Source organism: Idiotropiscis lumnitzeri, chromosome 4, assembly GCF_059441095.1.
Source record: "Idiotropiscis lumnitzeri isolate Australia: NSW breed Sydney's pygmy pipehorse chromosome 4, RoL_Ilum_1.0, whole genome shotgun sequence".
Lineage (NCBI taxonomy): Eukaryota > Metazoa > Chordata > Actinopteri > Syngnathiformes > Syngnathidae > Idiotropiscis > Idiotropiscis lumnitzeri.
Genome location: NC_142394.1, coordinates 24,699,183 through 24,714,443, shown reverse-complemented (window position 1 = coordinate 24,714,443; position 15,261 = coordinate 24,699,183). Strand labels below are relative to the sequence as shown.

The 15,261-nt window shown below is 46.5% G+C and overlaps 4 protein-coding genes across 6 annotated transcripts; 3 read left to right on the top strand and 1 right to left on the bottom strand.

Annotated features, from left to right (window-relative positions):
- Window positions 1–8: 8 nt before the first annotated feature.
- Window positions 9–4,903, top strand: LOC148338698 (schwannomin-interacting protein 1). Of its 2 annotated transcripts, XR_015842796.1 has the most exons (8): window positions 9–293; window positions 1,634–1,837; window positions 2,034–2,209; window positions 2,291–2,393; window positions 3,520–3,648; window positions 3,722–3,839; window positions 3,955–4,156; window positions 4,757–4,903. XR_015842796.1 is itself a non-coding variant. In XM_088292764.1 (7 exons), exons 2-7 carry the CDS (start codon window positions 1,658–1,660, stop codon window positions 4,059–4,061), a joined length of 813 nt encoding a protein of 270 aa, XP_088148890.1. In that variant the 5' UTR covers window positions 10–293; window positions 1,634–1,657; the 3' UTR covers window positions 4,062–4,413. The 2 variants fall into 2 exon arrangements, 1 of the variants encoding a protein (XP_088148890.1); XM_088292764.1 differs by lacking the exon at window positions 4,757–4,903 and having other exon boundaries at window positions 10–293; window positions 3,955–4,413.
- Window positions 4,851–7,688, top strand: LOC148338697 (P2Y purinoceptor 3). The gene is made up of 2 exons (XM_088292751.1): window positions 4,851–4,999; window positions 6,462–7,688. Exons 1-2 carry the CDS (start codon window positions 4,966–4,968, stop codon window positions 7,601–7,603), a joined length of 1,176 nt encoding a protein of 391 aa, XP_088148877.1. The 5' UTR covers window positions 4,851–4,965; the 3' UTR covers window positions 7,604–7,688.
- A 1,870-nt stretch (window positions 7,689–9,558) lies between these two features.
- LOC148338696 (BPTF-associated chromatin complex component 1) lies at window positions 9,559–11,086 on the bottom strand. 2 transcript variants are annotated; one of them, XM_088292766.1, is made up of 6 exons: window positions 10,891–11,086; window positions 10,540–10,814; window positions 10,257–10,351; window positions 10,010–10,191; window positions 9,844–9,948; window positions 9,559–9,754 (listed from the first exon to the last, which is right to left on the bottom strand). In XM_088292766.1, the coding sequence occupies exons 2-6, from the start codon at window positions 10,558–10,560 to the stop codon at window positions 9,690–9,692; spliced, it is 468 nt and encodes a 155-aa protein (XP_088148892.1). In that variant the 5' UTR covers window positions 10,561–10,814; window positions 10,891–11,086; the 3' UTR covers window positions 9,559–9,689. The 2 variants fall into 2 exon arrangements, with proteins under 2 accessions (XP_088148892.1, XP_088148891.1); XM_088292765.1 differs by having other exon boundaries at window positions 10,540–11,086.
- A 753-nt stretch (window positions 11,087–11,839) lies between these two features.
- Window positions 11,840–14,710, top strand: LOC148338695 (uncharacterized). Its single transcript, XM_088294810.1, has 2 exons — window positions 11,840–12,025; window positions 12,088–14,710. Exons 1-2 carry the CDS (start codon window positions 11,840–11,842, stop codon window positions 14,482–14,484), a joined length of 2,583 nt encoding a protein of 860 aa, XP_088150936.1. The 3' UTR covers window positions 14,485–14,710.
- Window positions 14,711–15,261: the final 551 nt, after the last annotated feature.

The following is a 15,261-nucleotide window of genomic DNA, read 5'->3' as shown; positions in this document are numbered from 1 at the left end:
TTCTTTTGTTTTGAATTGCCCGCCGGAAGTGACACACACGCACGTTTTTATCTTTGCGTGAAATTCCTCAAGATTGGAGTTTGCGTCTTTTGTTTGGCGACCGCAAAGCTCATAAAAGTCGTCGAGAGACTACCAGAAGACGCCGAAAACAATCACCAAGACCTGAAGAGCCTCCAAAAGCCTTTTAGATTTTTTGATTTTGGACTTTGTCAAGCGGTGCAGATGTGAAGTATGTGGCAAGGAAAAACACGACGGCGGCGGCCAAGCCACTGGCGAAAGTAACGAAGAAAGTAGTAAGTACGCCACCTCTTCAACTATCTGACGACTTTGGGGAGCAAACAAAAGACGACTGAAAAGCATTAGGAACACAAACTCTGCGCCACTGATCTTTCCAAAACTAACTTTTGTCATTCAACTCCAACTACGAGTTTAAAACTGGCAGCATGGGGCACAAGCAGCTTTGGTTTTCGGTTCGGAGGTTCTGCATGTTGTCATATTGTCTCCCACATGCATCCCAAAACATTTTGGCTGAAGCCTCCAGAAGTGGGAATGCTTCTTACTTGTTTGTCTTAATGCGTCATGGTGGGCGACCAATCCAGGGTGTTTCTTGCCTCTCTTTTCAACAATCTCCCCTCGGCCGCGCCCCAAAAAGTATATTTGACTCGGTAGATGACTTGAATTTGGTGAGAAGGGTTCAGGGTTAGTGTTACACTTGCGGGTGAGGGGTTCTATAGCCCTGTCAGAAATCTGTGCAGCCCCAGCTAAGCTCACTTACTTTTGGACCCAACAACAGTTATAAAGTTATTTAAAAATATATATGGAGAATGTGCAAATCCATAAATTCGAGTTTGGTTTCCTTGTATCAAAAGAAAATGGTGCATTGGAGTTTACTTGCTATACATATATGAATTGCCATCAAACTGTTGTAACATTTAAATAAACAATTTCAATAGGACGCTAACATTTTGAACTCAAGTAAACTCGCTATTATATACATTGAAAAATGAGTAATATTTTAACAATGTTATATATACTATGTATAATAATCGTTTTTTTATGATTATGCCCATTTTGTAATCGTTGAGTGTAATATTGCAATCGTAATTGGATTTAGATTAATTGCACAGCCCTTTCTCCAAATATAAAAGGTCAAGATTCTTTGCAGACGAAAGACGTTTAAAGGCCTCTTTTGTTTCTGAGAATGAAGATGTTTTTATTCAAGTCGATATCCTTTTTTTGTTTGTTTTATTCCTCAAATTAACTTATTAATGACTGATTTATCTTCCCTCATCGAACTTGAACTTCAATATTCTGACTTTAGTGTGGAAAAAAATAAATAACCATAACTCTGGTAAGATTCTAACTTTTGATCCAGACAAGATCAATCTTTTGGAAAGATGTCTTTCTTGAAAGAAATCCCATTTTATTCTAGAATTTAAATTAATGGAAACCTGGTGACATTTTTTTTCTGGAAACTAGCCAACAATTGAGTTCCTTTGGCTTTCATGGTACGCGGCGTCGGGCCCCTTGGAAAAAGGTGAATGGCTTGCCAGCCTTTTGCTGGCCTTTTGTTGGCGATGTCGGGGTCCCCTCGAGCGAGACTTGAAAGGCATGTTGTGTTTTACTGCTAAAGAAAAGATGCCAACACGCTGACAAGATGGAGGCCAGCGACAAGGAGCGGCTGAGGTGGCGTGGGGATGATACGGACAAGGACAGCGACCACGCCCAGGAGTCTCAAGATGAGCTGGGCCTTCCCATCATGCACTGGGAGGCACTGAGCCTTCGCATCGCGGAGCTGGAGAAACAAGAAGAGGAGAAGAAGGACAAACTGGCAAAGGTTGGACGCCTGCCCAATTCCAATTTCACTTCTGTGTATTTCCTACTTAAGAAATATACAAATTTACGCAAACAAAATGAAATGTTATCGGCGCACAGTTATATTGCACTGAAGTAAACATTCTTCATCCTTTTTACTTGGACTTACTTTTTCCACACTGTATTTTATTGATTTATTTATTTTTTTGGGTGGTAAGAGCGGCGCAGCATCCCTGGAGCGGGGCCGAGCTCCCGTCAGCTGCATGGAGGAACAAGGAGGCGGGGCGCGAGAAAGCTGGGATGACGGACGCCGGCGCCATCGCCGCCACTTCGACCGCTGGGACGGGCAAGACCGCAGCGATGACAACGGAGACGTGTCGGCCCTCGGCTCACGGTGACCAAAGCAAACTTTTGACAAGTCGGCTTTTTGCGCTTCCACGCGCTCATTATGTTGTCGTTCTTTGCGTGGTTCCAGGCTGCAGACGCAGATGAACCTTCAGCTCTGCTTCATCAACAACAGCGAGAGTGACGAAGAAGAAGAGGAAGAGCGAGAGGAGGGAGACGCCAATGTTGCTGTGGTGCGTCTCGCCTGAACTGTATCTCAATCATGGACGTGCGATCAGGGTCAATTGCACCTGAAGGCAGCCCATAGATGGATGGAAATTTGAACTGTTTCACACAAGTGGTCAAAATGACTATTTTGTCGTCCACGCTGGGTGAACAGAGGCTCTCGTGGGGGCACTGAGGCACATCCAACTTCTTCAGGGACCCTGCCACAAGGGGGAGCCAACCTTGGTTCTGAGTGTCTCGGATATTGGGTTGAAAAGTTTTGGTCAAAAGATGTCGCTCACAAAAGTGATTGGCATGGGTGCAATACCACGTCTGACCAGAAGAGGGAGCACTCATTGGATAGTTGATTTAGTTGATAGTTGAATTTGTGTTTGGGTCAGACATTAGGAGCTTAGGGGTGGAGAGTCTACCCACAGTGTCTGTGGTTAAGGTTAGATAAAGGCTTGGCGTAGGAGTGGCGCACAGGAGTGTATCATACATCGTTGGATGTGGCTCCAAACGTTTAGACCCTCCCCTTCCGTGTTATGTTACTCCTTGATCTGCGCTCTGCAGCCAGAGCTCGTCATGGCAGGCAAGTGAGGCCTTGCCACCTCCTGCTGGTTCTTCTCTGCATGTGAAGAGTTAAAAAAAAAAAAAAAGAAGAAAGAACGAGAACTCATGATTACGTTATAGTATGTTCCATTTGATTTCTTCTGGCCGTGCTTTTCATTGACTTTCTTTTTAATCCAATAATTCTCAATGATATTATCATTTTCATCATTAAAGTAGCTGAATTTGCATTTCCTGTTCAAATGCGTGGGCAAGAAGTGACGCGTTGAACGTTTGGCCAACATGTATTAATTGCTGACTCAGGCAGCTGGCTTGTGCACTCACCAATGACCAAATGTGCCACCCCCCTATTAAAAAAAACAAAAAAAAACAACAACAAAAAGAAAGGGAAAAAGAAACAACAACCCAACAACTCTGAACTTGACCTTAGCTTTGAATATATTTTTTTCTTCTGAAATCAAATCACCATTTCAAAATTTTATTTTGCACTTACTTAGATGACTTTCCCGAGAGTTACATTTGTTTGATGTTAAACTTTGAAGTGTGGAACATTCAGCATCTGTGTTATTTTGTACACTGACATAGAGAGGAAGTGTCGTTGCGGGTCACAAGACGGCCGCGCCGGCAGCCAAGTCGGAGAAAAGCAAGTCCAGAGGATTCCGCAACACTTGGAGGAAACTGCGAGAGCGACTGCGTGCCGACCACAAGCCGGCGGTGAGTGACAAAAAGGCAGCACTCGCCCGCTCTGTCCTCACGATTGACGGTGACCTCTGCCCGCCCCCATCAGAATCCACCTGGCGCCGACCCGCCGCTCTGCAGGAGACATTTGGAGCGCGGCGACGTGCACAAGTTGAGCCTCGGGGAACTCCGCGCGCAACGATCTTTCCTCACTCAAACGGTGCAAGGTACGAACGTTCACACGGGCGGCGCCAACACTTGGACACATTTCGACATTATCCCAAAAGTTAGTTGAAGCCTTTTTTGGACGCTTCCAAGAACTAAATATTTGTTTTTCCTCAGAGCTGAGCACGGATCTGGTGGCCAGGCTGCAGGTGCGAGACCAGCTGAGGACGGAGCAGGACGCCATGCTGCTGGAGCTTCAGGACCTCACATCCTTGCACGGCTAACCGACGCCAACGCCGACGCAATGACTGCATGAGGAAGAACGTCCGCCAACAGAATGACTTTGCAACAACGGGACTGACTTTGACCATTTCAACACGTTAGTGCGACACTACAAGTGTGTTTGTTTTAACACATGAAAAGGGAATTTTCAACTACAAGTTTTTATATCCGCAAGGACGGTCACGCCTTTGTCTGAATCATGCCGTCGATGTTTTCCGTCTCCGTACGTTAGCTTAGCATGAGCGCCGTTTGGACTAAAAGCTTGAAGGAAAGAACACGGGGGAAAAAAAAAAAAGTGTATTCCACTTGTTCATGTTCAAATATGTTTACAAGTATTAAACTCTGTTGAAATCATCATGAATTTTTTTCAATGAAATCCTGACAAAACATTTTGAAAATCTTCGCATTCATTATTTTATTGCAAATACAGTAGTCAGTCTGATGAAATATTTCTTCATTTTTACAGAAGTGTATTCTTCCCAGCTGCATTTGATAGAAAGCCAGATTACCTTCATAAAGATTGAAAAATGGAAGTTAATGTTTTTTCTCACTAGGCAAAAATAATTTTCACAGGCCATACCGGACCCCCTGATGGCCCGCTAATGGGCCGCAGGCTGCATGTTTGACACCCCTTCACTAACGATCCTCCAAGGTCTCTCTCTCTCTCTTCCTCTGTCTCACTTTCTTGCACGCGCAGGTGGTCAAGCGGGGACGACACAGTGATGGGACGAAGGAGGGGCTTCATCACCATGGCAACGCATGAAGAAGAAAAGAGGAGGAAGGTGCTACCGTCTTTCAGCCTTTGAGCACTTGCACATTTCTTATTTTGTTGTGTGTTTGACTTTTGGATGATTTGCCGCCGTCTTGGGACTCTTGACATGGGCTTGAATTCGGCAACGGAGCCATATGGAGTCGTCGCGGGCCGTGTGCAGTGATGCAGGTATTTATGAGCCCGCGCACACAACAGCTGCTGCAAAGTTAACATCGGTTGTCCAGCCAGGCAAGACTTTTTTTTTTTTTTTTAGTTGTCACCACATTGAAGAAAAAGTTTAAGTTATTTTCCCTTCGCTGACCACATCAACCGGTTGCGCTAAGTCACGTTGAGTGTAGACGACTTGCCGTTCCACACACAATTGACACTTGAAAGCGAACGATCGCATCTTGTAATTAAGCGCCTAACAATGCTTGAAGTTGTAAGAGGACGTCGATGTCGTCGGTCAGGCTAATGAGCCGCCAGTACATAAAGCGTGTTCGGTTGTTCTTGGAAGTCACGGAAGATCAACAGCGTGACGCGAGCGAGCGTGGTTACTTATTGCTGAGTTAATGGGCTGAGAAGAGACTGAATCAGCAGCGGCGTGCCCTCGTCGGCAGGAAGGCAAACACCCTTGGGGACGGACAACAGGAGGTGAAAGGCGCTGTGCAAAGAGCCTTGTCAGCAACGGAAAGGGGGGGCAGGGGCAACACTGTCGAGATGCGGCCTTCAAAAACATTTTTAAAAAAAAAGAACGAATCAAATTAGTCCAATTTTCCAATCGCATGGTTGCTTATGGAAATGCAATTGATATTGACATTCAAAACAATTATTTTCTTTTTTTCTTTTGGGATATTCTCTTGTGACACTAAAAAAAACTCTTGTAATGCTTTTCTTTCTTCTACGTATTATTTCGTAGGGCTGTCCCCAATACTTTTAGAATCAATTATTCTGGCGACTAATTCATAGAATTATCAGATTGGAAAACATTTTGCATGAAAATTCCTCTTCCCACCGCCATTTCTGTTTATTAAAGGGGGAGTCAAGTATATTATTTTTTTTTTTTTTTTTTTACAATATTTTCTACGCACCTCCACTCATTTAAACACGGCATTGCGAATAATATTGCGTTTGTGGAATAGGAATTAAGAAGCACAACCCATTAGCTTTCATCCATCTCAAGGGCGGCCATTTTGTCACCTGCTGTCGACTGAAAATGACATCACAGTTGCTCATGGCTCTGGTCTTGATCAATCGCCAGAAAACAGGTGAGCCGTGATTGATCGTGACTTGAGCCCTGAGCAACTGTGATGTCATTTTCAGTTGACACTTGAGATGGGGGAAAAAAAACGTCTAGATTTTGCTGCTTTGTTCATATTCCTTAAACACATTTTGAATGTCATTTTTAGACTAGTGAGGCCACATTGAACATATTATTGTGAAGAAAATGTTTGACTTGACCTCCCCTTTAAGTGATTCTTGTTCAATGAGAAAAAAAAGCACCTAACTCACCTTCTTTACTTGTGGCGAGTTGGATCGGAAAAAACACTAAACTTTCCAACGTAGATAAAATAGAGCAACGTTTAAAAGAAGCCGGGACGCTGGCTTCAAGTCCGCTCGCCGCTAACCGTATCCCTGCGGTGCCTTCCAGTTGATCGTTGGCCGATGACGAGAAGGGCGACGGTGATGAGGGCGAGGGTTCCTCTGGCGGCCATGACACCGACGGGCGGCGACGACAACGGCAGCCTGCCGCTGTGCAGCATCGACGAGTCGTACAAGTACATCTTCCTGCCCGCCTGCTACTCGTTCACGTTCGTCTTCAGCCTGTCGCTCAACGCCGTGGTCCTGCTGCGCTCGTTCCGCCGCACCAAGCGCTGGAACGCGTCGCTCATCTACATGGTTAACCTGGCCTCCACCGACTTCATGTACGGCCTGTCGCTGCCGTTCCTCGTGGCCAGCTACGTCATGCGCGACCGCTGGATCTTCGGCGATTTCATGTGCCGCCTGGTCCGCTTCCTCTTCTACTTCAACCTCTACTGCTCCATTTTCTTCCTCACTTGCATCTCGGTGCACCGCTACCTTGGCATCTGCCACCCCATGCGGGTCATCGCCCTGGAGACCAAGAAAGCCGTCAAGTGCACATGCGTGCTGGTGTGGGCGGTTGTTTTCGCGCTCACCTGCCCCATCTTCCGCTTCGCCCGGACAGCCCGCGGCGCCGGCGACGTTGACAACTGCTGGGACGACGCCATCGACCGCGAGTTCTCCGACTACGTGCCGTACGGCGTGGTGCTGCACCTGCTGGGCTTCTTCGTGCCCTTTTCCGTCATCGCCTGGTGCTACTCGCGCGTGGTACTCACCATTTTCAAGACTCTGCCTTCTCGCCCTCGCGACGGACGGGAGTGCGCCGCCGGCGTCTCCGTCTTCCTGCGCGCCGACTCGCCGTACGCCGGCCGCAGGCGCAAGTCCATCCGCACCATCGTCACCATCACGTTGCTCTTCGCGCTGTGCTTCTTCCCCTTCCATGTGACCCGCACCATCTTCCTGCTGCTCAAGGTGAGCAAGGGCGTCCCGTGTCAAACCATGACCACCGTGTCCATGTGCTACAAGATCACGCGGCCCCTGGCGTCCTTCAACGCTTGGCTCAACGCCCTTCTCTACTTCCTCACCAAAGACAAGGGCGGATGTTGCCCGCCGCCGGCCCCCGCCACCACCGGACCACTGCTGCCCCTGAGGATGCTGACAAAAGGAGATGAGCATGTACACCGGCATGGCAAGAGTCCCTTATTGACCTAATTGAACGAATGACGCTTCTACGCTCACTATGCAAAGCGACGTCTTTTTCTTCTTCTTCTTTTATTTGATTCATATTAAGCATGTTCTACTAATGAAATAAAAATGGCTTAAATTGACTGATTACACGCAAATTTAATACATGATGAGGAAACACACCAGTGACAAAAAAAAATGTGTAAGATTTAGTCACGTGTGAAGCCACCGGCAGCCATCTTATGTTGCTCATGGATAAACCAGCCTAACTTGAATACATTAATTTCTCTGCTGCGTTTGCTGTGAAGAAATGAGAGTTTACATTTTCTCTCATAATGTATATCGCTGAGTCTATTACTAAACTCTACGAACTACTACTCAAAGATTCGTTTGCATCATGTCAGAAACATCAACAATGAAATGAAAGCAAACCCCGTCGGGACAAAATTTGCTGCCAAATGAAAACCTGACTGCTGTATGGTCAATGCAAACGGTGTAGTTCTTTCATTGGGGTTCTTATTACTCCATACTGACATCCTAGACTAAAACGTGTAGTTTTAGCGAAAAATAATAACAATTAGTCAGTAATGATGGCAACGTAAGATGGCTACCCTATTTGTGACGTCAGCGCGTGTATAATGTTTCTGGTGACCTTTACTCGATGATGGGCAGACTGACGCGAAAAAGGCGGCAGTCTGTCTTCATCTATTTGTGCGATTAAAAAAAGTAAGAATTTTAACCCTCCTTTTAAGTATGAGTTGACTTGCATGTTCGTTGAGGAGAAAACTCTAAATTGAGCCTGTCGTTCACGGGCCCCTACAGCAGGGGGCGACACCGAGGTGCCAAATTAAAATATCGCGCCATCTCCCGTCATGCACCCCGCAGCCAACTCGAAAAACCCAAAACAGCCAAATCCACAGAAAATAAATAAAACAAATTCTAGCGTTTTTATTCCAAAGGGGCGCCGTCCGTGGTCACATTTTGCTTTAAGTGTGCTCTTTGGTTCAACCTGAATTGGCGCCATTTTCCAATGGCTCGCCAACGCACAATACCAAACTTCCAAACGTCCACTTCCATTTCTTCTTTTATCCACCACGTCTCCAAGGTAAGATACGTGTTCTGTCCTATTTAGCTCGTCCTCATGAAAATGTGAACACGAGTCAGGTTGCGTCCATTTGACGTCATTCACTCCAGTTGACACCCCAAATGCGTTGCAAAATGCGGAAGTGAAAATCATATTTTAAAGTCATAACTTATCACGTTTAAACGGGAAATGTACCACGTTATTACGTGAAATTTATCACGTGGAATTAATTGCGTTAACACGTGAATTTTATCACGTTTTACCATGATACCTTAATTCTAGCGTGGCAGCAATTACATTACTTAATAACTCAGAAAAGGTTTGAGAATTAAATCGCATGTTTTGATTTCTAAAAGCAGCGCTAGGAGGAAAATGAGGGCTCGGAATCTGTACATGAGATAATATGAGGCGCTCATACATTTATGACGATTCAAAGTCACAATGGCACTCTGAGAGAAACCATAATGATGCGGCCTGCAATAAAAAAATAGTTTGACGGCCTAGTCAAAAAAGAACATTTGACTTACAGGTCGGTAAATAAATTTTCCCTATGCAAAACTGCCATTTCAGATACCTGCAAGTCAAGAAAAGTCAAGGGAAAAATTGTTTCTTCACTTTTGCCATTCATGAATATTTTGTCAATATAGACCCCTACAATTTGTATTTGTTTGATATCTGTGATGGCATTGTAAACGTCTTAATTCCAGTTGAATGTATATTCATTTCACAATCGTTCAAGAAACCTATATGTCCCTTTCCAGGTATGTCAAATTTTAACTAGGTGAAATGCCATCGTAGATATGTGTCAGAATCAAATTGCAGATATCTCAAACAGACAAATAAAACAGAACATCACAATGTAAAAAAGTCACACAAAGAAATACACGGGCACAACAGATTGACATTAGTTGTGTTTATTGTCTGTTTTGTTGAGAAAAAATTCAAATGTCTGTTTTTCAACACCTAGTTTGGGTATGATATGATACAGTGTGGGTGTGTGCGTTGGATGATGCGACTTGTTCTGTTATGTCAGCGTGACAACAAAGGAAGGTCGCTGGAGTTCATGATGAGGCTGGAGTCCAGGTTCAACGTATCTGTGGAGACACAAACATTGATCATAACCACTTGTCCTTGGTCATGACTTCATGTGAAGAAGCGAATGTGTCATGTCGGTTTCGAGCACCTTGATCAAAGTTGAGCTTTTTGGATGGGGACGCCTGTCCCAGTCCCTCCATGTCCACCAGGTCGCTGTTGACGTCCGAATCGTTGAGTGCACTCAGAGTGACATCTGAACACATGCACACGATTTAGTCGACTGGCTTGTCTCCGGGACTTGTGCTCAAACTCACCTGCAGCCTTCCGCTTCTTGGTGGCAGGCCGGCTGGTCTGGATGCCAGATTGGGTGACGCCGGTTCCGGGCGATACCACAGCGGATTTCTTGGTGGTTGTGGTCTTTGGCGGGATACCTTCAGATGAGCTGCACCGAGCGTTGTCTTCATACTTTCGCTTCGCCGGGCTCTTGGTGTGAGCGCTGGTGGCAAGAAGACAAGTGGACTTAAGACTTTTCCCGTCATGGGCTCATATTGAAGCACAAACCTGGAGGGGTTGGCCTCGGCCACGGGGTGAAGCTGCATGGTGAGTTCTCCCAGTCGGCTGAAAGCAGCGCCGGCTGCTGAGAAGATTTCTCCAACCTGCGTGCATAACAAACAAACAGGCATCCTGATTCGTTCTGGAGAACATGAGGAAAATAGGTGAGCACCGTTGCCATGGTTGCCTGATTCCCAGTAATTCACCCGTTGCCTACAGCAGTCATTTCAGTCCCCGATTTAATTTTTGCTCTTCAAAACTGTGCACTGTGCTGTCATTCTGAAAGACTTACTTTTGTGGAAGCTGACGTCATGATTGACGGGAGTCCGTGCTTCTACAACAACAGCTAATATGCTAACAACAATGGAGCCAGCTAGCATCAGCGGCTAACTTGCGTCTGCTGGCGGTCGGTTGTGCTCGCGGTGTCGTGATCACGAAAGCGAAAGCTCCGGCATCCGAACAAACCACCGCGTATCGACATCCCAAAGCTTTTAGCTTTGCGTGGTTTACGTTGCAGCAACAAGGCTCCAGAAACTCTCGTTGATGCCTTCGCTAAACCCCGCAAATCTGGGTACCGAATTCACCACTGTAGTTTTTCGGTTGAGTAATAAGTCAACAAAACATAAGTGCGGGAATAGTTTACCACCAAGACGTGCGCGTATAATCTTGACAGCCAGTAGAAGCAAAACGCATTCCAACTGTAAGTGCTTCAGTTGTAGCTACCCGTTTGACTGATTTCACTTGAATGCAACATAAAGAAAGTGGCCTTCCGTTGGTCACGTGCCCACGTGACGTCACTTGTAAAGCGCATTTGGGGTTTTCGCCAGCCGGACGTCCTTGATTGACGTCTCTCCATCCACTCCTCCCCCCAGCCCTCTTTGAAAGACTGCCAGCGTGCAATCACGTGATTCGGATGTCGTAATCCGTGTCTTCATTTGATAGTGAGTAGGGTTTTTTCCTCCGAACTTTATTGAGTGTCAATATACACGAACAATACAAGAGTCGGACGTACTGTCCGCATCACCAATAGGAGCAAGGAATGTAATCGGTGTGGGAATTCGTCAGTGCTTTAGGCTGATACTCTTCATTAAACCAAAAAAGAGCTCAATGAGTCAATTTAATATTTTTGCAGCTTCGTCTATACAGGGTGACTAACACATAAAGTTGTATTGTGTTCAGTATTTTGAAAGTGCCCACTCACTTCTACTCTACTCTATTCGCTTGTAAGCAACTATTTCTTAGGCAAAAGCAATGAGTGGGATTTATTGTGTTGATCGTCATTGAAACAGATGAACCACCTTCTCCCGTCCCCCTAACTATGCATGCGTATGTTGTCCTCTACCTTGGTGAAAACATGAGCACTGGTGTTCAAATGCTGCCTTTGCATTTCAACAGAACCGAGTCAACCTTATGAGTCATCATGCTATGATGACAAAAAGGTGTCGATGTCACTCTTCCGTGACAAAATGATGTCATGCTTCTGATGTCCTTTGCGCGGCTCAGATCAAAGAGGCGAAAGAAAAGGTTTGTGATTGTCCACTTAAAATCGACAAGAACAACGCTACGATCAAATCCCAATCCCCATCAAAAAGATGGCGTCCAGTTTCAACAAGGCTCATCTGAGAAAAGTCGCAGAGAAGAACCAAATGTGCGACGGCACTCTCCATCCGTCGCCATTCGGCATTTACGACCTTCTCAACACTCAGAAATGCCTCAAAGACTTTTTCGTCCAGCGGGGGATGTTTGGCAACAATGCGGCCATTTCCGAAGTCAACAAGGTAACAAACAAAACGCACACGGTGCTGTTGTAACATTTATTGAAGAACGTTCTTTCCACTAGAATGTGAAATCGAACCTGAAGGCCAAAGAGAGGGACGACAAAATCAACAACGTCATCAAGAGCATCGTTGAGAAAAGCATAGCGGACATCGCCAAGATGAGGCAGCTCATCGCTCTGTGGGACGCGGAGGAGCGCTCCACATCGCACTCTTACATCGACGAGTCGTCATATGGCCTCGTCACCCAACAGAAAATTAAGCAATACCTGAGGGATTTCTTCTCGGAGCGCCTCACGTCTGCCGAGCACCCCATCGACCTCCACGACGGCACAGACTCAGGAAACGAAGGAAAAGATGACGGTGGCTTCTCATCTCCCATTCTTGGCAAGGCCATGAATATGATCAGCCACGTGATCCAGCCTGTTGTTGACACCATCGACTCTGCCAGCAAAGTTACAAAAGCTGTGGTCAAAATGTTAGCGTGGAATGATCGAGAAAACCAAGAAATTATGGCGGAGAATGAAGACACGGCAGAGGACGCCGCTGTCGGGAAGGAAAAGAGCATCGTGCATGACAACAATGACGAGGAACATCCGGTCCGCTCGTTTGAGGGGGAGCAAAACCAGACATCGAGGCCTTCTTCAGGAACGCCGGAAGCTGCGGACGACAGTTCACCTGCAAACAAGATGAGGAGTGTCAGGAAAGACGACAATCGTGTTCCGCCGGCAATGTTCAACGAGGCCGTCATGGACGAACTCTGCAATATGCAATTTGATATCCAGTTGACCCCCCGGCTCTCCCCCATATTAGAGGAGACTGGGGAGACAAATTCTTCTGCTTCCTCCTCAGCCATCCTGGATAGGATGGGCTTCTTTGAGGGTGAATCCACCTCCAGCCTTTTAGTCGCTTCAGAGTCCACTGCTCTGCCAGTTTCATCTGCTCCTACGCCTGCCACCTCCACCTCCACCCTCGACAAGACAAAGCCCCGAAGCGAAACGCCTTTACAACGAGGTATGGGGAAGCCCTTTACGGCTGAGATGGATTTAACCCCTCGGGTTGTTTCATCATTAAGTTGCGGGAAGCCAAACGTGATGGGTTACCGTGCAGATGACAAAATTTCAACTGGAGAATCCTCTGAAGAAGAAGCCACAAAACCTCGCTCTGCAGCTGGGGCCTGGTCCACCTCCAGACTTTTAGGTACCTCCCCAGCTCCTTCTCCTGTTACGTCTTCTCCTATCATTGATAAGGCCAAAAATATCATCACCTCAGTGATGCAGCCTGTTGTCGATACCATTGACTCTGCTAGCAAGGTTACAAAAACAGCCGGCAAAACCATTGCTAAAAAAGTCAAATCAATCTGGAAGTATCGCTCGGGGAGGAAGAAGGGAAAGCGGGGCAAAGGAAAGAGTGACAAAAATGCAGAGAGAGCTGGACAACAAGATATTTCGGACAAAGAAAATGGCACTGAGGAGGAGGGGGGAGAGGAGGACGAGAATGAGGATGGGGACGATGAGGAAGACGACGAGGACGACGAGGAGGCGGAAACGAGCGCCGTCGAAGTGGACTCAGTCTGTGAGCTTCCAGGCGCATTAACTGACGGCGAGGTTGTCGGTTCCTCAGAGGCGCCTCCGTGCATGAGCGAGGACATCGCGATTCCGAAACCTGCAGACGTCTTGGGTGACGTGGCAGTGGAGGAGTTCTGCTTCTTTGAGCCGGACTCCTCTTCTGTGATTTCCACTCCATTTTTAGACCCCAAGATGGCGAGATCGTGTGATCCCACATCCTCCGCTTCAGCCGTTCCCGCGCTGACAAAACCTGAAACTTGTACTCCAAATATCCTCGTAGACGAACAATTGTCGTCAATTACGGACAGTCGGCTGAGAGTCGCAGAGACGGATGAAGAGCTGACCAGTGATATAAATCCACTCCAGTCGGAGGAGGATGGACCTGAGCATAACATCTACAGTATTTTTGAGAACATTTTCCGAGAGGAGTTTTCCAAAAAATTAGAAAACTCCCTCAGACAGGGCCTATGCGATGCTGTGCGTGTCTATGTCCCCGAAAGAAGCTCAACAGAATCCCTTTTGAGCACCACATGCGAGCTGGCAGACAATTACACAAAACAGGAGATTGATACGTCATCGGTGGGTCCGCAAGACTCACTGGACAGTGGCTCCACCTCGATCACTTCTTTCGCGAGTTACCAGTTATTAGAAGACGGAATAACCAGGAAGCATTTATCGGAAGCCAGTATTAAAGCGATTGCGTCAGAGGGACTCGATTCCAAGAGAAAGTCACTGTGGAAGCGGTGGAAAATGAGACGTGCCAGAAAGATTCTGCCCGGTCTTTTGGAATGCCACTGTACGCCTCGCGCCACTGAGAGCACGGCCTCGGACGGCAAACCCGCAGAACCAGCCATCAGATCCATCTTGAAAAAAGTCACGTCAATCTGGAAGTAGGGCAAGAGATCCGGAGATGTTGGCTTCGAGAAGCAGAAGAACACTTTATTGAGGGACAGGCTCTGATCAAGACTCAACGCCATCGCCTCTGGAACTCCTCATGTACTGGATACCGATCTCTCATTGACAGGGAAAGAGAGTCGTCTCCCACTACTAATCATATTTATTTATCTGCTTTAAAAAGTATGGCAAAGCGACATTATTATTTTTGTCAATGTTGTCTACAGAAATCACGCTTGTCAGTTTTTCTATATGGTGATGCTGTTTTCTACACGGCACCCCTGTTTAAGGGAACGATTTCTGCACCATGGAAGCCATGACCGCTAGCGTATTACACATTCAGATCATTCTCGGGTTGGAGCCACTCAGACATTCCTAACCAAAGAAGCAGTCTTCATCTGAGATTTTCTCATAGTTGATGGAAAGTTTCATCCACGACAACCTGGAACGTGGTTTTACTCATTTTGCTAGATTGTGGATTCAATATTAATGCAGTGCTTCTCAATTATTTCATGTTACGCCCCTCCTTTAGCAATAAGATAACAATTTGCGCTCCCCACTCTGCCGCAACTATAAATAATAGCATTTTCATTGCAAAACAAACCTCACTGCGCATAATGGACAATGAGCGTGCCACTGCCATCTACTGGCGTGGATGTGCAATTACACTTTATTGTAGTATGGCGGGGGGGGGAAAAGTATGTTCCCCAGGGTCACACGCACCCTCAGCATCGCACCTCGCACCTCAGGGGTGCCCGCCCCACTATTTGAGAAGCA

Excerpts from the sequence above, each read along its gene's own strand:
- LOC148338698 (XM_088292764.1), top strand. The coding sequence starts at position 1,658 with ATGGAGGCCAGCGACAAGGAGCGGCTGAGGTGGCGTGGGGATGATACG. Across the intron at positions 1,838-2,033 it reads AGAAGGACAAACTGGCAAAG|AGCGGCGCAGCATCCCTGGA; the intron begins GTTGGACGCCTG and ends TTGGGTGGTAAG. Across the intron at positions 3,649-3,721 it reads GTGCCGACCACAAGCCGGCG|AATCCACCTGGCGCCGACCC; the intron begins GTGAGTGACAAA and ends CGCCCCCATCAG.
- LOC148338697 (XM_088292751.1), top strand. The coding sequence starts at position 4,966 with ATGGAGTCGTCGCGGGCCGTGTGCAGTGATGCAG. Across the intron at positions 5,000-6,461 it reads GGCCGTGTGCAGTGATGCAG|TTGATCGTTGGCCGATGACG; the intron begins GTATTTATGAGC and ends GGTGCCTTCCAG.
- LOC148338696 (XM_088292765.1), bottom strand. The coding sequence starts at position 10,560 with ATGACGTCAGCTTCCACAAAA. Across the intron at positions 10,192-10,256 it reads GCCGAGGCCAACCCCTCCAG|CGCTCACACCAAGAGCCCGG; the intron begins GTTTGTGCTTCA and ends TCTTGCCACCAG. Across the intron at positions 9,755-9,843 it reads AAAGCTCAACTTTGATCAAG|ATACGTTGAACCTGGACTCC; the intron begins GTGCTCGAAACC and ends GTGTCTCCACAG.
- LOC148338695 (XM_088294810.1), top strand. The coding sequence starts at position 11,840 with ATGGCGTCCAGTTTCAACAAGGCTCATCTGAGAAAAGTCGCAGAGAAG. Across the intron at positions 12,026-12,087 it reads CCATTTCCGAAGTCAACAAG|AATGTGAAATCGAACCTGAA; the intron begins GTAACAAACAAA and ends TCTTTCCACTAG.